The sequence below is a fragment of the Candida margitis genome, assembly GCF_024628925.1.
Source record: "Candida margitis strain CBS 14175 chromosome Unknown scaffold29, whole genome shotgun sequence".
Classification (NCBI taxonomy): domain Eukaryota; kingdom Fungi; phylum Ascomycota; class Pichiomycetes; order Serinales; family Debaryomycetaceae; genus Lodderomyces; species Lodderomyces margitis.
Genome location: NW_026261780.1, coordinates 101,762 through 128,307, shown reverse-complemented (window position 1 = coordinate 128,307; position 26,546 = coordinate 101,762). Strand labels below are relative to the sequence as shown.

Sequence of the window (26,546 nt, the reverse complement as noted above, 5' to 3'; positions counted from 1 at the left end):
TAGTTTCTGTTTTGTTTTCACTTCCTGCTTTTCTTTAAAAAAAACGTACTAGGGAACTTCCATATCCACACTTTTACGGAGCCATACTAGTACAACATTTGTATTATAGAAGCACAAAGCATTGAAACTGTATTTAAAGGCACAAATTTATGTCTAAACTGAATAATCACAGCAATAATACTTCATCCTCAAATCTACGGCGATATGGCGATGATGAGCTTGAGTCATCTATTGGGGCAATATTTGATAACATTGACTTTAGCTCCATGGAGAAGCCAGAGGTGAATGATGAGGGAGCAAGTTTGGAGTCCAATAACCGAAGGTTGAGTGAGAATCGCTCTCAATACTCTACAAATGACAATGACGATGGGATGAAGGACGCAATAAATAATGCTTTGAATGATGTGTTTGACTTCAGAGACAAACACAATGAGGAAGAGGGGAAGAATAATTTACAAGGTTTTAAAGATGTGGATGAACTGAAACATCCTACACATGGCTACACAGAGGGTGACACGTTGCCAAAGCTGACTGAGTTAAATAGTGCACCCTCAGTACCGGAGAATCAAGAATTGGATGATGCTATAGATAGTGCTTTTGATAACCTATTACAAGATCAAGTGCCAAGCCAGGGCGAGAAATCTCCAAAAGAAGACTCTCACAAAGTGCGCCATCAAGAGGACTTAGCGTTGGTACTGGAGATCAATTCTTTGATGCAAACAGGAGCACAAGAAGAAGTCCAGAACAATTCTGTGAAAGCACTTTCGACAAGACGAGATAAGCCTTCTGAAACGGAGATTCCAAGCTCTTTGGTTAAGGGGGAACTAGATCAAGAACGTAAAGAGGCAGACAATTATTTTGCTCTGAAGAGTGTTGAAGTTGATAACGAGGATGATGATTTAGATCTTGCAATCCGTAGTGCGCTAGGGAATATTTTTGAAAAGGAGTCAGCGGAAGCTACTGCGGAAAATAAAGACCAAGTGGTGGAAGAACAAGTAAAAATCGCACAGAGAGAGGAAGTACCGTTGCGTAATGTTGATTTGACCCCATTAGAAGTAAAACAGGATGAGCCAGTGCTAAACATTTCAAAACAAGTACTAAATATACAATCAAACAACGAGAAGAGTTCTTTGGCATCGACGGCAGTGCCATTTGAAGGAAAGGATAAGACACTTGATCGCTTGGTGCTGCAAAATCAAGGTAAAACCACCACTTCACAAAATGAAGATCTTGATGAAAACTTGAGAGGTATTATTGGACAAGCATTTGACGAAATATTCGGTAAGGATATGCCTGGTGCGACTAACACATACCAGTATCCACAGCGTGAAGCCCCCAATAAATCGCAATCGAAATCGCAATCGAACCAGGCAAAGTCTAGGAAACGTCATGTCTTAGAGTCCACGCTAAATCCAGCAGTGCAAAAGAATATTGTTCCTGATCAGGCGATACTCCAACCATCTGGACACCTTTCGCCTCATATCTCATCATCAGACACGTCTAAGAACGAACAGGATGAAGATCAATATCTCCTTGATGCCATTGGGGCTGCTTTTAGATCCATCGAGGAAGCAAGTTCTATAAAACAACCCAGTGATTCGAGCTCTGACTTTGGCTATCCAGTTTCAGTCGATAAGCTAATTACTGACGATACAAATAAAGACGAAAATTACAAAACCAAACCGTATGAAAAGGTAGGTGATAGCACAGCAGCATCTGACCAGGATATTGAGGACGCAATTGCTGATGCGTTCAAAAGTGCCATGCTGGCCGAAGCAGTCATAAGTGACAAAACAACAGGTAAAAGCAAGAAAAATGACGCAAAGCAAATAACAGCCCGAAAGAAGTCTATTAAAACGTTGGCTAACGAAATTACACAACAAGTTCAAGATCACTTTAAAGGAGAACGGAGGGTTAGAGAACGTTTATCACTGGTAACTGGATTACCCTATGGTCAAACTATCTCCGCTTCACATTTACAAAAGGATACTGAGCTGCAAAATATACAGAAGGGGAAGTCAGATAAAAAACTCCACACAGTGATTACAAGTGCGGTAAAGAATGCTGTAGGTACGGAGAAGGATGACGAAATTGTTGATATTGAACAGTTGCAAATGAACGAGATTCTACAAAATGCTATCAAGATGGCTTCGGAGAATCCGCAGGAGCTTATATCCGATCTAGAAATTGACCAGATTATTGATCTACGCGAGCAAGGAAAAACAAACGTTGCTCAAACAAGCAACGCAAGCCTAGTAATACAAGGAGCTAAACATAAACCATTAAAAGTTTCTAAACCCACTAAAGATCAGCTACGTGTCCCACCATCACTAGACGACAAATACAAAACATCTCTTTCTTCTGAGGCTCCAAGGAGTCAAGGTGACAAATTTAGTATCGCATCAGGGCCAATTTCAAAAGAAGAATATGCCAAAAATTCGTTTCTTGCAAATCCGGATGTCAAGTCTCAAATTTCTTCGGTTATGAGCTCTTTGACCTCTAGAATCAACAGTGGAGAACTTGCTGATACAAATATTTTATTCACGATCCGGCAGATTACGGAAGAGCTAGCCTCTGGGGGGTCCTTGACCAAGTTCTTATCGAAAGATGGCTCCTTGGGTGAAAATGTGTTCAACAAGGAAGACAGGGACGTGAAAATGCTTGCGAATGGACTTGGTATGGCACGGAAATTTCTTCTTGGCTTTCCGTCAGAGTCAAGTGCAGAAGGAAAAGCCGTTGATGAAATTAACACAATGATATCTAACTTGAATGAAGACTTTTCGGAAAATCTTTTGCTTACGAACGAGAAAGCCGAATTCATTTCCACCATTGCTAATTCGACATTGACTGCACTTGTTGACGACACTATAGACATAAAATACTCTTTCGAGACTTTCGACGAAGTGGAATTGTTTAAAAACACCTCACCCGAAATTCGTAGAAGGACGAGAATAGGAAATAGAGAAAGGAAAAAAAAGTGGAGGGAGGAAAATGCAGAGAGAAACAGGGATATGGAACTCAAGACAAGGGTGATAAAGAAAGCTTACGTAAAGTTTGGCGAGGGAGATACCCCTAGCAAGCTATCGTGGATTGAATCTGAGTTTGAGAAAAGGAAGGCGAGAAGACAGCCTCGATCGCATACTGACGATGAAAGAAATGAAGATGTGACAGTTAAAACTGAGGATACTCCATCTCAAAATTCCAGTGAGAAAGTAGAGCAGGTCACTCAAGATAAGCGTTTAATCAACAATGTGAAAGATGTGCTCAAGATATTCTACGAGAGACCGGACCATCTAAAGACAGCTTCACATGTGATAAAAGTCGCCAGTATCATAGGGGCATTGTCACTTCTACATTCTGAATCATTTCAATTGAATGAAGCCATAATGTTGGCTGGTATGAAACTGATTTTGAAGAGCATTACTGATCGCCTACACAGCCTTGATGGTCATAGAACTATGCTAAGCCTGGCTCAGTTGCGGACCGAATCGTCAAAACGTCGGTTATCGGAGATTTTAAACAACGCGAAACGTTCGAAGGTTGATATGTCTGCGTTTCCAGCCTTCGATGACACTGCATCGCATAGCTTTCATGTTAAAGATGGCACAGTGAGTAAACCCAGCTTACAGTTGCCTCGAACATCCCCATTTATTTCGCATAAAATAGGCAGCAGTGCCAATGCAACTACCACAGGATTGCGAAAGCCTAGCTCTTTTCAGAAACCAAAGGCGTTCGAAAGGCCAGGGAGAGACAAAAGTAGAGGGGGAAGCTTAGGTTCGCCTAAGTTATATTCTGCATCTTCGTAGTATATTCATTACACAAGCTTAAGATATGGGGCTAGTCTCCTTGTGCAACCAATTATACGCCCGTCTGTTATTTAACTCTAGCAATTTTTCGCTAAAATCGTCCCAAATGCTCTGATGGTAGTCATTTATCCACTGTATCTCAATCTGCGACAAATACTTTGTATCGATCAACAGCTTTGCAAAGGGAACTTTTGTTAAATACTTGAATCCCAAGAACTTTTCGCCGTTTTTGGTTTTCCCAAAGGAGTCATCAAATTCGATGACTTCCAATTCACTTTCGACTCTAAAACCAAATTCGCCGTCAACATAGTAACCAGGTTCGTCAGTCAATATGGCACCGGGCTGAAATAAGTCTAACTTGCTTGTGTTGTTTACCGTGGGCAGAATATACAAAGGCCCTTCGTGAACCAAACCAAAGCTTCCTACACCATGCCCAAGCCCATGTGCATAATCAAGTCCATGATTCCACAAGGGTTGGCGAGAATACGAGTCCAACACAATTCCTGTTCCCCTTGACTTTGCTGGGAATTTTGCCATAGCAACAGCCAAGTGTCCTTTCAAAACAAGAGTGTAATACTTCTTAAGTTCGTCTGTTGCTGCAGATCTGTCAAAAAGGTAGGTTCTCGTTATATCAGTTGTTCCCTCTAAATAATGTGCCCCGGAGTCCAACAAATACACTTTTGCGGGGTCAATAGTTTCACTTTGATATTTGGAGGGAGCATAGTGGATTATTGCGGCATTTGGACCCGTCAGAGAGATTGTTTCGTAGCTTAAACCTTTAAAATTGGGTAGGTTCTTCCTAATGCTGTAAATTTTCCTCGATGCATCGTACTCGGACACTTTCACATGCTTGTTGAGTAACTGGTGCTCTAACCAAGATGTCAACATGATAAAAGCAAGCGAGTCCTTGTACTGAGCAATTTTTGCATTATGTGATTCTGTCTTGTTTTTGAAAATTTTGAGGTTGGCAATTATCGATTCGTGGATAATAAAGCGTTTGCTGAATGAGTCAGGAATTATGTCATACAATGCCCACGATGTTGCCTCTTTAGTTGGAAGAACGATCTTCAAACTAGGTTCAAATGCAGTTGCATGTAATTGAGCAGCATCATGATAAAAGTCTTCGTATTCGGCAACAGTCAAATCTTCTATGGTTGACAAATATTCCTTCAAGCTGGGACCACTGTTATCCAATTTTTGATGATCCACATACAAAGTTACAGATGTTAGTGTCACGATAGCGTAGGAAAAAAACACAGGAGCAAAGGGTATGTCTGTGTCAGCTCGCAAGTTGAACAACCATGCAATGCTGTCAAGCTCAGTCACCAAATAGTGTGTACCACTCTTCTCTTTCAAAATTGCCCGAACTCTTTTAATCTTGTCGTTGGAGTGTTCCCCACTGTACTTTAATTCCCATTGGTAGATGGGTCCCAAAGACCTCTTTGGCTTTTCAGCCCCCCAAACCTCATCAACAAGGTTAACTTCAGAAAATGGTTTAAATTGGAAATCAGAAGGGCTGTTATTGAAGAATTCTCCTAAAGAGAGACTAAGCGTTCTTGGATCACAAGAAAGAACATTACTGAAATCATTAACGACTGCTGCTTTGATTGCATATTGGTACCAGAGTTGATACCCGAGGGTGTTTTGTTTATTCAATTTCCATAGCTTGGGGTCTAGCTGTTTCTGTGCTTGCAAAAAGTACCTACCATCAGTTGACAAAATCGCTTCACCTGTAAGTCTTTCAGGATCCGTCAAGGTTACAACTGCAACACCAGCGCTTCCCGTGAAACCAGATATAAACTCGCGTCTTTTATCAGCTAATGCAGTTTCTTCTGAATGGTGCTCGTCTTCAGAGGGAATAATGTAAACTCCAATCTTGTGTTTGCGCATTTGTCTTCTCAAACCCAACAAACGTTCGGCAGGACTGAGTGTTGATAAGGGATAGGAGCCTTGCACAGAAGGCAAATCCGGTAAAGGATCGTCATCATCCGAGTAATCAATGATATCATTGCCGTCTTGGATAAATGTGTTACTTGCTGATTGTCTCAAACTGATGGGAAAACAAACTTGGAACGGATTGAACATAGATTTGAAAAAGGTTTGGGACAGTGATGTGTGGGTTGAAATCTCATCTTCCTCTTCCAATTTCCTAGTTCTTGCCAATAAAGGCTCTTTTTCTGATAAGAACAGTGACATATCGACGATTTGAAATTACAGAGAAAGAAGTGGTGATGATCGTTTTGAAAAGTTTAAACTGTGGTGAATGTCAGTTTTGTGATTGTGTTTTCACCTGTGCGGCATCAAGTTCCATGCGAAATTGTTGTTACAACAACTTTTCTGGTAGCAGCATCCTGGAGTTTAAACACCGAGCCAATGTGAAGCCAGCATCTAGAACACGAATAACCGAGTTTTGAAGCAAAGCACAATTTGATTACAGTTGTGCTGCAAGAACAGTTTTTGGGTAATAGTAGGACACTCATTTTCTTATTCACATATTCGGTGAATAACTAAGGTCGACGCAATAATATTGTAAGATATGGCCATTAATGTACCCTATAAGGAAGGACAGAAGGTTCAAGTCATACTTTATGTCATGTTGGGTTCTTGAGTATTGAGAGGTGGCTGACCCATACTAAGTGTTACGCGCTACCGATTTCGTGTAACAAAAGACACGTAAAAATTTGACAAAACCAAGACGTTGCGTGGGTAGTGAGGTTGATTTGGTGATAGCAATTGATATGTTCAACTTGGTAACACGCGTTCAGTCTGCTGCCAACCTGGCGTTGACATCGGCCAGTATATTATCCGGAATAGTCGTTGTCTTAACCTTACTTCAATTATACAGAGACAACGTTTGGTCAATTGATACCACAACAATTTCTGGAATAGAGGCAAAGTCGTCCGTCAAGTATTCATTTCAATACGGCTCAATTAACAGGAAGCCGAAAGAGAATGTCAAAATGTCTTTTGATTTAGATACTGATTTGAGCGATCTTTGGAACTGGAACACCAAACAGGTTTTTGTCTATCTAACAGCAGAATATCCAGGAAAATCCGAAGGAAGCTCCAACAAGGTAACCTTTTGGGACAAAATTATACGAGACAAAAACGATGCCAAATTAAACTTGAAAGGTCAAAGGGGAAAGTACTCGGTCTGGGACGTGGAGAAGGGATTTAGAGGAAGAAACGCTACTGTCAAATTGGAGTGGAACATTCAACCACATATCGGCCCCTTGATCTATGGCGAAACTTCAAACGTTGGGGTCTTGCAATTCCCTCAAAATGAGAATAAGTAGTGGTGGTAGTGCTGATAAAATGATCTATAATTGTGTCAATATATACATATATATATATACAAGAATATGGCTTAGCTGCCAAATGTATACTATGCCAGTGATTATTTTTTAATTGTCCTCTAGGTTACTAACCGTGCTTGGTATGAATATTTTGGCTTTATTATGGTTGAATAGTAATTCTCTTAAAACATCCTTTGTTCTTCGCAATCTAGTGTCCTGTGATGAATTCAAGTAATCGACTTTACCGTTAAAAGCACTCAAGTTGGGGTAATAACTAAGATCGGAATTGATGTAAGCGAATATTTTCGGATATTGCTGAGCGAATGACACCTCGTTTTGTCTAATGTTGTTGCAGTATTCTGAAACCACCCTCATTAGTAGCCTTGATGTTTCATTGAAAAGTCTTGGTTCGTTGCTAACATCACGAGCAGGATTGAAGTAGTCGATGAAGTTAAATTGGTTCATGGAACGAGAGCCGTATGGATCTAAGTTTATGTTAAACAACCTTCCTGAAGAACTTCTCAAATAGTTGAGCTCTTTCAAATGAGCTCTATCCTTATCCAACGACTTTATACCAAAATAGTCCGAGAGAATTTTGAAATTTTCAGCAACTGCTTGTTCGTCATAAACATCACACAAATGTACCATGCAAATTTTATAACATAGTTTCTTCTGTTTGTACAATTCAAGTTGTGATAAGTTACCCATAATCAAATAATCTTCAATGATTTGCATAATGTTGACGAAATGTACAGTCGGTGCTTGCTTTAAAAAGTAGGATAGTAAGTAGTTGTAATCAAACACATTTGGTTGTACTCCCATCTCAAGTACATCAATTATCTCCTTTTGATGATCAATTCCGAATTCATTTACTTGAATAAGGTACTCCATGCGTTGTATAGTGAAATCAGCCAATGTTTCGTTAAGTATAGGAGCAACGCAAACATCTCTTCCCGTCTCTTGAATGCAGGTAAGGAACATGCTCCTATAAACTTCAAACTTTTGCTCCAAAAACATGCCATATTCAGTGCTGTTGACTCTCTTGTAACAAATGGCCAAAAACCGATCAATCTTGGCTCTCAAATCAAGTGGCAATTTCCCATCAAAAGACGTTTCACAAAACATAACGAATCGGGAAAACAAGTCGCTTCCCTTCTTTAGCCCAACGGATTCCACATACTTTATCAAAATGTCGCAGATTAACACACTATCTTTTTTGAAGTCAAGTCTTGGGTTTGACTTGGGCTTCTCACCATCAAACCCATACAACTGAAGCATCTGTTTCAACATTTCTGTACTGTTCTTATAGCTTCGATCGTACCTTTTGTCCAAGGACCGCATCGCTTTCATTACATATTTGTACGACTCAGCGCTTACCAAAATCCTCTTTTGATTCATTTCATTGAAGAGCTTCATAACATTCAATGGTTTATAATTTTGATAAACCAAGTTTTGTTTCAATAGTGGTAAATACAATGTTTCATCTAGTCGCATACGATGAGCAATTTGACTCTTTAAAAGACTGTTTATCGTCTTTATAGGCCTACCTTTAAGTTGCCTTAGCGAATTCGCCTGTGAATAGTCAATTGCATCTTGTCGTAAACAATCCATTACAGCGTTCAAAAGGTCTATACCCCCAGTGTGAGACTGGAATATAGAAAGCTCAGTTTGCAAGGATAGCGTGACAATGTAATTAATCTTGATGTCGTTGTATAGTTTAGTTTTTCTTGAAATGTGGCCACGCCGCCAGAGTAAGTAATTCTTCAACTGAGATGCGTACACCTGCAAATCAGAGAATGGTGGGCTGGATTGGCTGTGAGCATAATATGCTATCTCATCGGCTTTGGAGTATTGTCCCAATCGGGTGTATGCGGCAATCAAGCTAGAAGTAAAGACAGAATCATGTTTATGAAACTTGCGTGCCAATTCAGCAAGTCTGTCGAGGTCCTTCACAGCGCAGTTCCGGGAAAAGTGACGGGCAACAATTCCTAAAGCTTCACCTGATACAATGCGAAGTTCTAACGTCTTTTCTTTTTGAAGGTGTGTCTCAAGTGTTTCCAACACCAACTCATATGCTCCATCTAGTAACATCAATTGCAAACTATAGGGAAAAGCCTGCGCTACACCATCTTTCCTTGCCTTTTCTTGAGTTACCAAGGACACATAATTTTCGAATATGGCAATCAAGTCTTTTTGATTTTTTTGCCTAATCTTGGCTTTCATCCTGGCTATAAAAATAGCTGCATTCATAATTAACTTTCTGTCCAAGATTTGTTCATATAATCTTTCCAACTCGCTGTCAGCCTCAAGAAATTCCAATGCTTGCATTGTGATACCATAGTGAATAGTATCCGGTAAGTTTCCCTTCCCATACATGTTCTCAAACCTGTCTTGCAATGATTTCCAATCCTTGTGCTGAACGCAAAGATCAAGAAAAATGGCTTCCTGAGATTCATCATCATGAAGATCTTCATTTTGCAAATAGATCTCATATACTTTGTTCTCATCAAGCTTCAAACAAGCCTTCATAGCATATGCGAGATCCAAGTGGTTCAAAATATCCCTCCTGGGAAGGTTTCTTTGTCTCCACTGTGCTGACTTGAATTCAAATAGTCGATACGTCACAAATGGTGCTCTTTCTGAAAGGGTCCTCATAAGATGGGTCAAAAAGTCATAGGAAACCGACACCCCATGGTACTTTTCAACGATCTTGATGATGTCTTGAAAGTAGTAATCAAATTTATCTTCACTAGATGGAATACCAATCATTTGATATAGAGTATCATACTCGGATGGACCTTCGACGGTAAGCCACTCATCGTCTTCAACAACTTTTGCGTACTTGACAAAACTTTCAATAGCCCTCATTCTAGATTCGTAATTATCACCTGCTGCCAAGGAATTCACAACAAGAGCAATCACAAAGTCTCTCTTTTCACTTGTAGGAGTAGCCTCGTCGGTCAATTCAGACATCAACTTTTGCGCGTTGAATTCAACTAAACCGATTGGAGTTTTCTGTAGCTCCAAGGTCATTGTCACCTTATCTAAAAATGTGTATCCGTGATGCGGAACGAACTTTTCCATTGATGGAAGAATGAATTTTTCAAAAATGTCAAACCTACCTGTATGCAATATCAACAGCAACAACTTCTCCCTTTGCCCTAATATCTCCTTTTGTAAATCAAGTAGAGCCGAATTTTCAGTTAGACTCAATGCTTTCCAAAATAGCCCGATGAACTCGAATCCTTTATCCTGGAACTCAAAGGTTGCCTCCACTATCTTGTAAAAATCTGTTTTTGCTCGAGGAATTTCGTCTACAGCCAAATCACTGAGGCCAGTTAAGAATTTATTTCTCAATTCTTCATCGAAAATCAAGGCATTTGCTTTCTTATATTCATGGTCTAAAAAGCTTCCCAAAAACTCCTTGGTTGGTGCTTTCGTATGATTGAGCGTGGAATACAGTCGAGTGCTGATTTTGCTGCTGCACTTCGTGTTTATCACAGATGGTCTAGCTAATATTGGTGAATTCCGTAGTCGTAGGATGTGATTCAGCTCTTCACTACCATACCATTTGCCAGCAGATGATCCTAACAGAAGCAGTAGTTGAGTAGTTGAGTGCTTGTGACAACTGCTGATCGCATTTCTTATGGGTAAAGTATTTCGCAGTCGTATCATCATATGCTATATCATGCTATTAAATTGGTAACTTCAAACTATGTACAAGAATGTGTGAAATGTATTGTAAGACGCTAGCTTCACTCGTATGATTTGCAGATGAGAGGTGAAAAATTCTGAACAGGTGTAGTCGAGCTACCAAATTCAGAAAATCTGAAAAGTCTACACACGCATTGAATCTTGAATTAACAACTTTTAGTTAAACTATATAAACTATTAACAACAAACTAGCTTCTGTAAAACATCATTTCATCACTGGGGTAAAGAAAGGGTCTTATTTTTCAGAGTCATTAAATCAGTTTTTTTTACCTGTAGTCATGGAAGTTTGAGCTCCTCATACAGTGTGAATATAAAAAAATCATCACCAAAATAAAACGCCTCAAAATCTTAGTTCTACAATGAAATGACGTTTCAAGACACTAGATTGGCATAATAGAACGCTTCTCAGGCTACATGTTCTGATGTTAGTACGTCTCTTCCCTTGGCGAATGTATGCTCCTAACTGTTCAGCAAACGACCTTTCATCAACTACTCACCAGTCAACATTTCTAAAAGTTTGTACACAAGAAATGCGACTCCTTCTCCTTAATTGTACAAAAGAAGGGACTGAGAGCGAATTATGTCCGCCCGGTCGGATAAAATCATCATGAAATAAGAGCAACAACAGTTTTCCTAAAAGGTTTCACATACTCTAATGTGCAAGTTAGTATATTAATCATAGCAGAATGGAGCAGTTAATGTCAATGGCTCATACAAGGCTGAAACTTAACGAATATGCTTATTGTCAACCCATATACATTCAGTTGGAACAATTGGTAAAATGCAATTAATCATCGCCGGGACATGTAACAGAATTGAAGTTTGATTCCACATACATATGATTGAAGCTAGATGATCACTTGACACATGCAAGTCTCAATCGATACCACTAGTACAAATAGTGTTGGGATGAAAAGAGTTCTGGAAAAGTTTTCATTTTTGAAATTTTTTTTTCTCTTCTCTCTTTTCTCTTTTTCAAAGTTTTCTATTTTTGCAATGAGTTGATGACTGCTACCACTCAAGACGCAATTATCCTCGAACTTATCACTTTTGAAAAGTGAATTTAGATATGGAAATTGCGGATACGTAAGTTGTATAGTTAGCTATATTACAATTGCATTAGCAACTCCAGCTATAGAGAAGAGGTACAGGTACAACAGAAAGCTTGGCCTCGCCCTCAAAGAAATTGATTTAATTGGGAATGCAAAACTTTGATTCGCTTCAATTCTTCTCTGAGCTAAACCTTGAACTTGAAAAAATTGAGCTGACCGAAGATTTTCCCCTCGTCTCTTTCATCTGAGAGATGGCTAAAGTTCCACTTAACAATATCAAAGCGAGAATCAAAAACAACCATCCATTCAAATTCGATAATAAAAATGGAAAAATCAACGATAATGAACACTCAAATAACCAATGCAAGCTTGAAATGACTATCCAACCTTTGGACCTGGTCGACGAGGAAAAAATCTCCAATATGTAAAGCCAGCAAACAGGCAAAACTAATGAGTGGAATACAATGTCCATCAATACTGTAAGTGCTAGTATTATCGATGCACATTCTTTGTAAAGCTCAACCAGCAAACCCCAGTCAATATCTAAATTGAAATGAGTTGCCTGATTCGCTTCACCTGAAAATCCAAGGAAAATAATGGCGTAGATACTCATCAATAAGGTATCCACAGTCATCCCAAATACCAAGACGTCCTTTCTTCTTAGTAAATCAATGACCATCATTGGAGCTAAGATAAATAAATATCTCATTATTAAATCAAACTCCTGAACTATTCTAATTTCGCTCAAAGTCTTGACTTGACAAGCAATGCATATCGAATGTAGAGAATCTAGCAACTTAGTAACACTAGTAATGTCAATCGTCAATTGTAACAAAACTCCCGTGCATACTTCTCGGATATATTTTCTGCCAAATAAGGCGTTCATCGAGCAACTTCGAACGCTGGCGGTATTAGAATACCTTTTCACAACATAGTGCTTATCACCAAGTCGTTTTCTCTCGTGTTTGGACTTGCTTCTAACGGACTTTTCAGAATTGGCGGTTTCAATGCTTTCTAATATATCAGCAGCATTTTCCCACTCGTTATTTGACGCTAGCCACTTTGGGCTCTCAGGAAAGAACAATACGGCAATTGTGGCAAGGGAAAGGGGCAAAAGATCAACCAACCAGTGCAATCTAAGGTACTGTACATTTCCCAACACCTTCATTGCAATCATGGGTAACAGATATATGAGCAAATTTCCAATACTGGTTGCCAATATGTAAAGTGATAAAATCCGGCCCCGTCTCCTTGCTGGAATTATCTCATACTGAAATATGGGGATAACCACATGACTCATACCGATTGCAATTCCCTTCACCATTTTACCAAAAATAAGCAGTGAAAGACTCTCCGACACGAACGTGAATATAATACCGACAATCCAAATCAAGCATAGGGATTTTAGTGCCTTGTTATAACCGAAATGCACAGCTATCTCCCCTCCCAAGACACTTCCAGCTAGATTTACTTGTTAGGTTTTGAAATAAGGCAAAAGGCCCGTATCTAAGTGAGATTAATTACCAATTGCACCTAAGATGTTGCTCGATTTGAGTAAATTTTCTTCTATTTTTGTTGGATAATCGTAAAACTTGTTGAAGAAGTCTAAATACTGCAAACTCATGTATGAATACATCTCCATGCCTGACGCAAGTCCAAACAAAGACAAACTCGCTCCTATGACGTAACAATTGTAAATCTTAGCTGCTTTTTTTGTCTCCATTTTATCTGTTACTGGGGAAGTCCGTGGTGGGAGTGACAGTGTGGTTGTAAATCAAAAATAAAAGTTCCATTGCGTTTAAGCCAGAACAGAAGATACCAACGCAATCTCCCCACAATTTGCAATGAGTCATGATTTAGCTAGCAATTCAGACGTTAATGGGCATGACAGTTTGTATAGCCATTTACAACACTTTCTAAACGATGATAACATTGACCACAACTATCTAATAGCCAAGCAAACACTAGTAAATTCCCCAGCAATTTTACATATCTACACAGATTTCAAAGTTAAAATAAACAAGCCATTCAAAGGTCTGTCAAGTAAGTTGTTGAATGATGCAGAATATCAGTATTTAACTCCCCCAGAGGAGGACTCACAAATGGACGCGTTTGACGAGGATGATGACATATTAGAGGAGTTGAATACGTCTGCGACTGGGGGTATAGAGCAGGTCGAAAAGGAGGAAGACCCTGTTTTTGAGCTAGCTCATGTGCTTGTAAAGTATCAGTCTATCCTTATCAATGGAGTTGATTACAGATTCAAGTCAGCTGTGAGGTCATCATGCATAATACGGGCCAGTCTAGCTCAAGAGGAAGATCATATTCTTGTGTCGCTAAAATCTGGGTTTCTTCTTTTACTAAGAATTTTCCTAGTACCGAGGAATATCAGGGACATAGACTACGGGTATAAACCACTCCTGAAGGATCGACCTTTTGTATTCAAGCCATTTATTGTGCAATGGTGGAACTTGCAGCAGAAACTGAACTACCCAGAGCTCAATACAAGCGGATTTGTTCTCAGATCTTCCCCATCGGGACTTTCAACAATATCATGCTCAGCATCGCAGTCATTTCGTATTTACAAAACGGTGGAGCAGTCTAATTGTGGTACAGTCTTGCAGAATCATTTGAACGTCCCGTTGAATGGATTCTTGGTTGATTCTTGCTTTATTGAGTCAAAGTCCGCGATGCAGACCGACATGTTTTTAAGCTTAGTGTTTACCGAGCACAGGAGATTATACATAAATTTATTTAGCTGGTTTAATTTTTACTCCAGTGACCCAAGCATATCCAAATCTTCCCTTCCTTTGGAGAATACTTTTGACATACCCATATTTATTGCCCCGTTGCTCCAAAATTCCGCATTCCTTTTTGTTTCGCCTACGAAGCTAACAGTCATCTCGGTGCATGATATCATATCAGGTCATTACGAGTTTAAATCGTCCGACTTTCGAGCCGGTTCCTTTCCTACAAACTTTTATGTACCAAAGTCACAAATAAGAAGCATGGGAGATTATGAAGTGGACGAGGTTCTATTATCTTCAGATATAGGAGTTTTCTATTCGATCTTGATTTCTAAAAGTGGAATTGAATCGATAGCACCGATTGCTAGAGCTTCAGAAAATATTACGACATTTACGTTTGAGAGAACTTCTGCTGGTTATGAGCTAAAATATGCAAGTGCAAGTGGCCAAACCAATACCGTTATACTAAGTGAACTATATGAACCAGAGTATACATGTGATATTAAAAATGATACGAAGTTGTCTCACTCCAAGACGGAGCTATTGGAAAAATCGCCCAATTGGGCTCCTGTGATAGACTTTCAAGTTGTTCCTTCGTCTGTTTCTGGTGAGTTTGATCGTTTGAAAAAGGATGAATTTTGGTCCATCACTGGGTCTGCCTCGAGATTTAAGCTTTCACATATTAAGGTAGGTTATTACGGCTCAAAGCAAGATGAAGGCTATATAGAGCTCAGAAAAGTAGTTCAGTCCTGGCTATTAGAACTACTTTCAAGACTGGTTTTGATATGTGCCTTTTCATTTGAGACCAAACTTCTTGAATTTGATGGCAGTTCTGATAACGACATGGTTGAAGTTGAGGATGCAGAGATTTGCAAAGACGAGCAAACTATATTTTGTGGTGTAGTTAGGTCACTGCAGTTTACCAATGCTATTGCTGATGATGTTGATTATATAATTCAAGTTACTACAAGGTCGGTAACGGTGACCGATTTGACATCATTACACACTTGTATCACAAACCAATGCATATTGTTTGCTGAGGTAAGTGGTGATAAACTTCTCTTGATCATCGAGAAGGAGGAAAAAGTAATACTTTGCAAGTATATACTTGAGCTTGTTACTGCCACCGGTGACTTGAGTTTGGTTATCAACCCGCAGTTGGTATCTGAAGTGACCTTGGACTTTCAACCATCAATGATGAAGAGATGCATGGTAGGTAGTCTTGATATGATTGCTATTGGGTCATACGAGGGGTTCATTAATTTCTATCCGCTAAACGAGGAATTCTTGGCACCAATGGACAAATTTGAAATTCACAAACGGTTAATGCAAGTCTCCGAGTTTGTTCCCCATGACTTGGTATCGATAAAGAATCACATCTATGTGGGCGCTGCAGATGGCAACTTTGCCCAATTTTCCTTTGATGGTTTGACCAAGTGCGACTCATTTTTAAAGGTAGGAGATCGGGAGGTGAAAGTGCAAGCGAGCAGGGACCAAACCTTTGTCTACATACGATGCAAAGATTTGTACATGATGGATTTACAAAACAGTACCTATCCGATGCTTGTCCAGTTTAACGATATGACTCCCAAAATTGTAAACTCTGTGGTTGAATTCCCCCCTACTATTGAATTACCAACCTACAAAAGGTTAGGAGTATTTCGGGATAATGGCTTCGCCATTACCCATGTAACAACATTTACCAAACCTATGATCAAGCAAGTCCGCATACCGGATGAACCAAAGAAGCTATTGTATCTCCCACATATTTCAATTTTTATGTTGTTATGTGGTTCCCAACGTGGGAAGCTAAAATTTGTCGACCGACAGAAACACAGGATTTTGGAACACACAGAAGTTAACTCAAAGCGACCTGGTGAAGAGAGAATTCTAAGCGAAAATGAGGTGGCCCAATGTGCTTGCATATGGAGGATAGAGCGACACGATCGAACAAAATATAAAGTACTTCTAGGATGTTGTAATACTAGTAATGAGAAAAACACTGGATTGATTAAAGTATTGAATATAAAAAGAAATAAAACGAATGAAACCCCGTCTGTTAGCGTTTTGGTATTGGCTTCGTTTAATAGTCGAGAACCTGTAACACATATACAGCAAGTTCATGAGCGGATCTTTTTCACGGGTGAAAATACAATATATTACACTTTGTACGATGAAGTTGAAAAGAAGTTGATGCCAGTCCAATGTTTTAGGCAGTTGCCTAGTAAAATCATTTCAATGAGCGTTGCCGGAAACACTATTTTGGTTACTACACAAGAAGATTCCATATTCCAATTTGATAGTTCATCACTGGAAAATATCAAAGTCTGTTATCCTAAATCGATTCCCATGATTGACCAGGTTAATTATGGAGACAGGGTTTTTGCTAGTGCAAAAAACTCCCTGATTGTTGTCATGAATTCTAGTGATACAACATTGTACTCTTTAAAAGGAACCAAGATACATACTTCAGGTATTGCACGACTAGCGCCAGCTAACTTGACTAATCCTTGGTCTGAAAGTAGCGATGCTGGGAAAGTTGTAATTGGTGCAACAATAAGTGGCGAAGTTTTCCTACTACGATTGGTTGAGCAGAATTGCAAAGAAATTGAAGATTTAGTCGCCGAGTTGAACAAAAGTTCAGCATTTGATTTATCCTTAGTTGACCACTTGAATAAGATAAATCGTCCCTTCATAGGCAAATTAAGTGGCACAGGCTTGTTATCGCTCAACAAACCGTACTTCGATTACCCTGAGAATAGAGTTGATCCAAGTGCAAAAAAGGCTCTAATGGTCTTAGACTATGATCTTGATGAGTTGAGTGCAAATAGAGCAAAACTTAATATCTGAACCGTCTCGCGTTAAATAGTTATAACATATAAAGGTATTTAAACGAAATCATCCTGATTCGGCCTGGTTTTTCCTGCGTTGCCTCTCAAGTCTATACTGTTGAGCTGTTAATTCACCATTGTGTCCTTCTTCATTGGCATTGCGGAGCTCTTGCAATAAATTCTTAGCCCTTGATCCAACCGGAGAGTCCTTGTCCTCGGAATCATTATTTTCATCTCCACTAGCAGCCATTCTATCAGAAGAATCCATCTTCTCTTCAACAGGAGACACCAATCCTTCCGAGCCTTCTCTCAGCAAGTCAAATGAGCCCGACTTTGTCGGCGATGGAGGGCCGTCTGAAGAAAATTTCCGTTGGTTCTCCAAGATTTGGCGCCTCATCAATGCTTTCTTTCGCGCTGACGATGGCTCACCCTTTGTTGGCCCAACTGCCTTCAATTTTTCCAACAACGAGTCCATGACTCCTTCATCCTCATCATTCTCCGTTGCTTCATTTGGAGTATTACTGCCGCTGCTACTCTTCTTGTGAGCCGATTCGGCCAATTTCTTTCGTTGCTCGTAAATTCTAATCTCTTCTTCCCGTTTCAAGTTCTCAGTTTGGGCACGTTTAAACTCCTTCATGAAGTTTGTAAACTTGCTAATAAAAGAATTCTTGACAAACAGATCCTGTGCGTCCTCCCCAAAGTAAAGCATCAAGTCCTCAAATTGCTTCAAAGTAAAGTTGGCTTGGTCTAAAAGTAACCCTGCTTTTCTCGATGCTTTAGGCAATGCAGGCAAAACATGTTTTAGTACTCGATCCAGGGGATGGAATTTGGAAATGTCAGATAAGTTTCCAATATCAATTGAGCTTTGCACGTTTTTAATACTTTGAACATAATCTTTACAATCGTTGTATATGTGCTCAATTGAATATTTTGCAGTCTCATTACACTTGGCTAGCTCATCAAGGAATTCAAGATACTCAGGAAACTGGGTGCGAATAAGCTTTTCCACATAGTGCAAAAACGTCATACTATTCTTTTCATCCTTCATGAAACCCAAACGTTGCAATGAGCTCAATTTGAACCCACGAGCTTGTTTTGACGAATCATTCATATAGTTTCCCACAGTTAAAATGATTTCAAATACACCCTTTAAATGTTTTGAATTTTTGATACTGTCAACTGAAGCATCTATTGCTCTTAATTTGGAAACATAATCATCATAATCTTTTTCATATTGCGCAATGACTGATAACGCTCTGGTTCTTGACTTCCAATAGTGTTGTAAGTTATACATCAACTCCAAATAGATCCTGTCAGGTCTTTGCAACTCCGATGGATCCTTGTCCGGTTTGGTAATTTCGTCAGTCTTGTAATCGGTTGAGTATGGCTCAAAATTTCTTACTGCCGTATTGGTAATCTCTGTGATTTCTTCTTTGCCAAAAAATTCTAGGACAGATAGATTGGTGACGACATCTTTATCACATCTTAAAACCTTCATCACTAGTTCCATATCTGATAAGGAACTGAACGTATGCAAGTTAATACTAAATTGTTGTGCAACATCCCTGGACAAGAAAGAGACTTTATCCATATCTTCCTTCTTCTTTGAAGCCAATTTCTTGATCTCTTTAGCGGCAAAGATTATTTCAATTTCGTCAAACACACCCTTCGACATCAACTCACTTGCAAGTGTATCTGAGTTTGGTTCCTTCCAAAATGAGTTGTCGACTTCAGTATGATCAATCTTTTCCCAATGTAACTGTTTCAATTTCTTCTTTGGTCGTGGGACATTACCCAAGATAGGTGATGGAGATGGTGATTGTAATTGAGGTGAGTTTCTAGAAGAACCTCCACTTGACAAAGGTGGCGGAAGCGGCGGAGCAGGCGGTGCCGGTGGCGCTGAAGTAGAGCCATTCAAAAAAGATGGAGGAGGAGGTGCTGGTGGTGCTGGTGGTGCTGGTGGTGGAGCAGAGTTTGAGGACTCTCCACCCAATAATGAAGGTAAAGGCGGCGGTGGTGGTGGAGGAGGAGGAGGAGGGAGTGGGGTAAGTGCTGAATTTGAACCACTTGCTGTTTCTGCTGACGGTTCCTCCGGCACAGGTTCTCCAGAACCAGGTTCCTCTTGTTCCTTGCCAGATGTTGATGTACCACGTTCACCATTTGCATCACGCTTAGCTGCGTCAATAGGCTCTGCTAATTGAACCTTGTTGCTCAACTCTTTGAGGAACAGAGGATCCATGGATCCGATTGTAGTCATTCTATTCAGTTTCTTGTGCTCCTTCACTTGTTGACTAGAAACGTCAGCATTGGTCTGTACCTGACCTTTCATATACTTGTCCTCAAGTCTGTCCATCACCGAAGCTCTCTTCTTTGCTGCTTTAGGTTTATTAGCCTCAGCCAATTGCTTTCTCAACTCATTTCGTAATCGCTCAACCTCACTCAAAACCTCTTTCGTCTTGTCCCTTATTGGATCATCAGTGCCCGGTGAAAAGCTGTAATCGTCTTCATTGTGAGCACTAAAGTCAATATTGAAATCTTTAAAGCTATTTTCCAACTCTTGCAACCTTTCCACAGCAAGGTACTTTTGTTTGCTGAACATGGAACTGGTATTGAACTTCATAACGTCATTGGACTCACTCTGCAAATTGGACAATTTCTTTCTCAACCCATCAAGCTTCGTCAAATCGTCACTGCGCATTCCTCGCTTTTTCCCAGGTAATGGAACGGGAGGCAAGACAACTTCTGGCTCTGATTCTGGTTCGGGTTCACCATCTGAATCAGACTCTGATACAGTTTCAATGACCTCTGGTTCCGAAGGGCTTTGCTCCTCCAATTGTGGTTCCGTGTATGTTTCAAAGTCGGTCATTTCCAATTCCCGCGCCATATTTTCAATGTCTCCCATCTGGTCTCTTAAAGCTCTCAATCTCTTCAGCGGTTCCACTTGAGTACCCAATCGTTTATTATCCAATCTCGACTCAGCTCTTCGACGATGAATTTGCCTTTTCAACCGATCGGCCAATTCAGCATTTGATGTTCTTACTGATGCAGTAGTTGTTTTGCCCTTTTTGGAAATCGCGGTCTCAATGTCTCCACTATTCAACATAATCAAAAACTCTCTCATTTCAAGTTCCTGCTCTTGCTTCTCGCGCATGAGTTTGGTTTTCAAGTTGCGCATTTCTTCCTTCATTTCCTCATTGGTTCTTCTAAATCTTTCAATAATCAATTCACGCTCAGTCACTTCATTTTTCAAACTAGTAATCATTCCTTCGGCACCCATTTCAATTTGTCTCGTCATATCATCACGTTCTGCAGTGGCTTCCTCGGCAACTTTTCGATAATACTTTACTTCTTCCAAAGCGCGCCTGTATTGGTCATCTGTACTCATGTTGGCGTACAATTTATTTATGGCAATGTTCAAAGCGGCATTTTCATCGCTGCTTTGTTGAGATGATAGGTTTTGGATGATGTTGTCGAGTATTCGCAAACTTTGACCAACGTCTTGCCTATTATTCTTCCTTTCTGACTGTATAAGATACAAATGCTGCATTGTACTAAGGAAATGTCCTTGATTATCAGATCCTCTAAAGGTCTCCCACAAAGACTTGACCAAATCAACCGGATCGTTGAAGTTCATTTCACTATCAAAACCCAGAGCAACTTTCAACTCGGTCTCGTCTTCTCTGGCAAAAGACAAATATCTTTCTATCTGATTGTTGAGCAACGGTTGCTGAAGAGTCTGAAACTTTGAAAATAAACGGATCAACCCTGATGCTTGAAATTGCAGACGGAGATTTATCCTCAGTCTAAAGTCAGATGCATTCTCGACAATAATGTTTATAAACAACATTGTTGCAACGCAATAGTCAGGAAAATGATTCTCTTTAGGGCCGGGCCCCACATATTGTGATTTGATCTCTTCTCGTTCACCAACGTTGGAATTGAATTTACCAGTCGCGTCAACAGTTCTCTCTACTAGGCTCAACCAAACTTCAAAACGCTTGCAGTTCGCTGGTGGCGGTTTCCGTATCAACTCTCGTTTCTTACGATTATTGTTTTCATCATAGTCCTCAAAATCATATAGCACTCGTTCATTCAATGAATCAACTGCGTGTAGCACTTTATTGTATCGAGCTTTATCTTCGGAGTTGTAGGATACCACAAACGTGAGAGCATCAGTTGCCAACTTTCTCACAAGTAGTCTGGGCGATAATAGACAACCGCTAACAGCATTTACAAATAAATCGACATCTGTTTTAATTCTCTCTGCACCTAATTTCTGGTTCATGACGCATTTCAAACAACGCATTATATAATTCTCTTTATCAAACACTTCATCTTTGATTGAGAACACCTGTTGCGTTTCCATTCCATCGTGGAGCTTCTCTAAATACGACGACAACAATGCATCTCCTTGGCAATCGTATACAAACTCGCGTACCCAAGATATTGGCTCAGCTCTTAATTGTAGCCATAAATTACTTAATTGTGATGTTGTGATTGATTTCAGCATCAACCATCGGGCATAAGTTTCTGGTAGTTCGCTACTAGATTTTTGAGTGTACCGAAGTTGTCTCTCATACTCCGCTCTTCTGTCCTGCTCAATCATCATCCACTTTCTATCTGTGTCGTAATTTAACAAGTCCCTTGTTGCTTGTGGTGGTAAACTTTTAAAATTTATTTTTTCCAACATATCTTTAAACATTCTATCAATTTCAAATGCAGAAGATGGGCGCTCTAAATGGAACTTTTCGTATCCGTCTGTTGAGCTTCTAGTAGGTTTGATTGCTGAATTGAGTGAGATATTTGTTGACATTCTGCTTAATAGGTTTGTACTTGCAGTTGCATTTGTTTGTTGACGCGATAGTTGCGTTGGGGTATCATAGGGATTAGACGCGACCTTTTCGGTACCCATAGTAGACACACTATAAACAGATGACTTCCTATTATGTGGCGAAGATGTTGGCTGTGAGGATGGATATGCAGCCGAAGCCGATCTTGCAGGTGGGAAATGCGAATTGTGTTGCTGTTGCTGCTGCGGTAGGCTGTGTTGCAGCAGATGGTGTGAGTGGGCAGGTTGTTGCAGGTATTGCAGTTGTTGAAACTGTAACTGCTGTTGGTATGGGTTCTGTGACAGTCGTCTGCTATTTGAAGAATGTTGCGTGCCAGCCGATAAAATGCTGGCGGTATCTGTCGATGACACATCAGAAAGACTTTCATTCGTATGGTGTTGATGATGCAACGGCCTCTCTTTATCTCTATGTCGTTTCAAACCAAACATGGAGCTGGAAGACTTGCGGATGCTATTATTGCCCATTCCCGACCCAGGATCCAGTTGTTGAGGTTGCTGTTTCGATGAAGTTGTCGAATACGGTTGTGATCGATTCAACTCGTCATTGATTCGTGAGTTGAATTGGCTGTTGTTATTATTAAAAGTGGTCAGTTGCTGATAAGGGTTCGTGGGAGCTGGACTGTTGTTGAAGGAGTCCACTGGTTTCCTTCTCATTGTCTAATGTGTGTTGCTCCTCCAGTCGTTGTTGGTAAGTTATTGGTGATGTAGTAGATAGTTTGGATTAAGAGCAAGGAAAGATGACTGGGTGTGTTCTGGAGGATGTAGGTTGCGGGTGAAACGTGTAGCCAGAAACAAACAAAAATGGAGTCTTTTTTGGTTGTAAAAGTATAGAAAAGAAAGAAAAAATTAAGTTTTGTTGTTCATACAACAACAACAACAACAAACAGTTGAGAAAACTTTCAAAACAATTTAGTTACACACACACCCACAAACACTCCACAAACAAATGTGTAACAGATACTCTTACTAGGGCTTACAGGTTTATATAATACTATAACATTAGATTGCAGATACAAAATCAAATACCAAGAAGCTCATATCAAGAAGTAAGTAGTTTATAGTCACACTTACTCAACTTTAATAGGTGAAATTGTATGATTTTTTCTTTTGGTTTTTTTCATACGTAATTTGCATACTAACATAGCACCCTTACATTATTTAGTTCCCATGCATTTCATTTAAACCAGGGAGACCAGTGTTAAGCATTGTCAATAGTACGATGTGTGAAATTACACAACTGAAGATGCAGTAACTAAAACTATTTCTTTCCTTGCTGGTTGTAACTCTTTTAGTGCTCTTTATTTTTTTCTTCTGTACGACTCTGTGGTAGTCGTACAAAGGGTTAACCGAAAAAATGAGCGACGGCAGAGGAGAGGCGAGAGATAGGGGAGTGAAATACTTCTAGTAGAACAAACGACCGAGTTGTACCAAGAAAGTCACTGTTAATCAAAACAACGGATGGTCTTATCTTTATCTATAGCATATGGCTTCATAAGGCGCTTGCTCTAATTACATGAAAGTTATCATTAATTGTCTTGTTGTCGTCTAAAAAGATGTCGGCGATAAAAAAGAGAGATAAAAAAAAATTACCTGGCACACGCGCCAGACACGCGCTCGCTGGTTGAACTTGCATTTCTGGGGATTTTTTTTTTCCTTTTTGCCTTCAGTGAGGCGCAATAAAAAAGAAAGAAAAAAAAAACCGCCCGAATCAGATCTGACTGTAAGAGACACGTAGAAACATACGCGTTATGAGCCAATAAATTGTTTACAATGTGCCCGTATTCAATTGGTTAAAGATGTACAGAGGGAAAAACAATCCATGAGTTAAAGTTAAGTCTGTAATTACACTCAAGAAAAATACATATTCCATCAACTAGATTGCTTCATACCGGTACACATTGACACAATTACTGGCTATATAATGCACTCTTGTAGTCTCATGCATACTCAATTCTTATTTGCTTCCATCTGCTTCCATCTCAGCCAACATTTCTAGCGTCTGGTCCAAATCTTTATCAATCTTGGCTTTAAATTGTTTACTTTTTGATTTTGAACGCTTTAATCCACCATTACCTTCATCATCAGGACTATGGGGTTTATTTTTCATTTTTTGTAGAAATAATTGTGCCTCGGTAAGGTCTGATTGTGATTTGGCTTTCTCGGGTGAACTTGTTGCCGAGTTTGGCTTCAGATTTGATCCCTGTCTCAGTTTGAGTTTCAGTTTCAGTTTCAGTTTGGATTTCTCCTTTGGTTCTTCCTTTTGCTCTTCCTTTTGTTCCTGCTTGGTTTCTGACTTCAAGGTAGTCTTGGCATCTTCAAACTCACGAGTGTCGGAATCATCATCAGGTGTATCTAATGGTGATTTTTCTACTTTGGCACGCAGTAGTGGTGGCGTAGCTGCGTCATTCTTAGCACTAGTATCACTCGAATCTGCACGTGAATCTTTAGCCAAGGTATTATTTTCCGTTTCAATGGCAATTGTCGTTTCTATAGCCTCTCTTAAATCAAGGGACTTTCTTGCGGCGTTTGAGTCAATAGACTTTCTGGCAGCGTTTGAGTCAATAGACGTTCTGGCAGCGTTCGATTCAATTGACCTTTTCGGCGATATAGTAGCATCAATGTCCTTGTTCGTCTGTTTTGTTTCACCTCTATGTGGTATCAAGTAAGAGAATGTTTCATAATGGACTTCATCAATATTCAAATCATTAAATTGGTTGTTGGCATTTTCCCGTAATCCCAATTTGCTGTAAAATATCTTGAGTCTGATCTGGGCAAGTATGAAGTATATCTTGATCAACTTGGCCTCTTCTTCGGCATCCAATTTTATATTGTACACGTGTCCATTTGTTAAGTCAGCTTCACTTGCGCCCGGCGATGATACTGTCATTGACCGAGCAGTAGAGGACGAATTTGAACTTGTTCGTCTATAAAAATTAGAGCCACTACCGCCACCACCACCGGAAGACACACCATGAACATAGTCGTCGAATAAATGTACTTGTTTCAATTTGAACACGTTGGACTTAATTAGTCTTATTTTGGCAAAGAAATCACACAAGTTGCGCAATTTCAAAACACAATAATGACACAATGGATAAATTGCAATCATTACCTCATCAGCTTCATAAATCTTGTAATGATGAAGCCGACAATGTTCCAAAAGCACACTTCTCGATTCTCCACAAAATGCACAGGGATCAGTAATGGCAACCGACAACAATTCAGGAGCAACTTCTCTACCTGGTGAGCTTTTAGACCCTTCACTATACCCTTTAATTGGTTCAATGGAAACCCTTCCATCAATCAACGAGCTCCAAAATACCTTACTCTTCTGCCATCGGTTAAGCAATGTTGTTGACGGTAAATTAGGAACATGAGTAACGGTGCTTTCAATTTCCTCCATCCAAATGGGTTTGAAATAAGCAAGGTTTTTCAAATGAGTCAAATCAAGGGTGAACTCGGGCTTGATCAATGTATATACAAATCCTTTGAAATCCTTATTGTAATTATTCAAATCAAATCGTAATGCTGTCATGTAAGGTGCATATAAACTGCTTGAAAGCTGTTGTACTTGGTAATCATCTTCACTAACAGACTGGTTATCCTCGCCAAATTCCTTCTGGTCCAAATTGGGTGTGTTGTTATGACTAGAAGAGACCATGAGTCGTTGTTTATCTTCAATTTTAATAAACATTTGTTTCAAATCCTGTAATTGGTCTTGTAGATTACTAATAATAATATTCTTTTCATCAATCTCCTCGTACAATTTCTTATTCTTGATTTTGAAATTATGGGTTTCTCTAGAAGCATTGGAGACCATGGTGTTTGCTTCGTCAAATAAAGTGGCTGATAAATCATCAACTTCTGTTTTCAACCGACCATTTTCATTTTCAGCAACTTCCTTCTTGATGTTGGCTTCTTTGAAATCTTCTTGTAGTTTGAGGTATTTAGGTAGGATCAATTGATAACTTTCATCACTTTTCGTTAATACGGCATTTTTCGTTTCTAGTTCGTGAATGGATTTACGTAGCAGTAGAACCGTTTCTTCCAATTCAACTTGTCTATTGACAGCAGTGACTAATCGTGTAGATAGATTGCCGATTTCCTCTTCCAATCGTTTATCGATATCTCCTTCGCCTGACATAATGGTGATGGGTTGATAAAATGGGAAGTGGCAGAGTTGATTCGAAAACGTAATCGTTTCTCGTTTAAATTCTTTCTTTGTCGTTTTTTATTTTTCTTTTTAGTTTT

The 26,546-nt window shown here is 39.6% G+C and overlaps 8 protein-coding genes across 8 annotated transcripts; 3 read left to right on the top strand and 5 right to left on the bottom strand. All coding sequences in view use genetic code 12, as the record gives it.

Moving 5' to 3' along the window:
• Window positions 1-149: 149 nt before the first annotated feature.
• On the top strand, window positions 150-3,806 carry CANMA_001662 (uncharacterized protein; the record flags this gene model as incomplete). The annotated part of the gene is made up of 1 exon (XM_051813652.1): window positions 150-3,806. The coding sequence occupies one exon, from the start codon at window positions 150-152 to the stop codon at window positions 3,804-3,806; it is 3,657 nt and encodes a 1,218-aa protein (XP_051672768.1).
• An 18-nt stretch (window positions 3,807-3,824) lies between these two features.
• On the bottom strand, window positions 3,825-6,002 carry CANMA_001661 (uncharacterized protein; the record flags this gene model as incomplete). Its single annotated transcript, XM_051813651.1, has 1 exon — window positions 3,825-6,002. The coding sequence occupies one exon, from the start codon at window positions 6,000-6,002 to the stop codon at window positions 3,825-3,827; it is 2,178 nt and encodes a 725-aa protein (XP_051672767.1).
• Window positions 6,003-6,544: 542 nt separating this feature from the next.
• On the top strand, window positions 6,545-7,102 carry SPC3 (signal peptidase complex subunit; the record flags this gene model as incomplete). The annotated part of the gene is made up of 1 exon (XM_051813650.1): window positions 6,545-7,102. One exon carries the CDS (start codon window positions 6,545-6,547, stop codon window positions 7,100-7,102), a length of 558 nt encoding a protein of 185 aa, XP_051672766.1.
• Window positions 7,103-7,210: 108 nt separating this feature from the next.
• Window positions 7,211-10,780, bottom strand: CANMA_001659 (uncharacterized protein; the record flags this gene model as incomplete). The annotated part of the gene is made up of 1 exon (XM_051813649.1): window positions 7,211-10,780. The coding sequence occupies one exon, from the start codon at window positions 10,778-10,780 to the stop codon at window positions 7,211-7,213; it is 3,570 nt and encodes a 1,189-aa protein (XP_051672765.1).
• A 1,257-nt stretch (window positions 10,781-12,037) lies between these two features.
• Window positions 12,038-13,192, bottom strand: CANMA_001658 (uncharacterized protein; the record flags this gene model as incomplete). Its single annotated transcript, XM_051813648.1, has 1 exon — window positions 12,038-13,192. The coding sequence occupies one exon, from the start codon at window positions 13,190-13,192 to the stop codon at window positions 12,038-12,040; it is 1,155 nt and encodes a 384-aa protein (XP_051672764.1).
• Window positions 13,193-13,712: 520 nt separating this feature from the next.
• CANMA_001657 (uncharacterized protein) lies at window positions 13,713-17,465 on the top strand (the record flags this gene model as incomplete). The annotated part of the gene is made up of 1 exon (XM_051813646.1): window positions 13,713-17,465. The coding sequence occupies one exon, from the start codon at window positions 13,713-13,715 to the stop codon at window positions 17,463-17,465; it is 3,753 nt and encodes a 1,250-aa protein (XP_051672763.1).
• A 48-nt stretch (window positions 17,466-17,513) lies between these two features.
• BNI1 (formin) lies at window positions 17,514-22,949 on the bottom strand (the record flags this gene model as incomplete). The annotated part of the gene is made up of 1 exon (XM_051813645.1): window positions 17,514-22,949. The coding sequence occupies one exon, from the start codon at window positions 22,947-22,949 to the stop codon at window positions 17,514-17,516; it is 5,436 nt and encodes a 1,811-aa protein (XP_051672762.1).
• A 1,300-nt stretch (window positions 22,950-24,249) lies between these two features.
• SEC2 (guanine nucleotide exchange factor) lies at window positions 24,250-26,439 on the bottom strand (the record flags this gene model as incomplete). Its single annotated transcript, XM_051813644.1, has 1 exon — window positions 24,250-26,439. One exon carries the CDS (start codon window positions 26,437-26,439, stop codon window positions 24,250-24,252), a length of 2,190 nt encoding a protein of 729 aa, XP_051672761.1.
• Window positions 26,440-26,546: the final 107 nt, after the last annotated feature.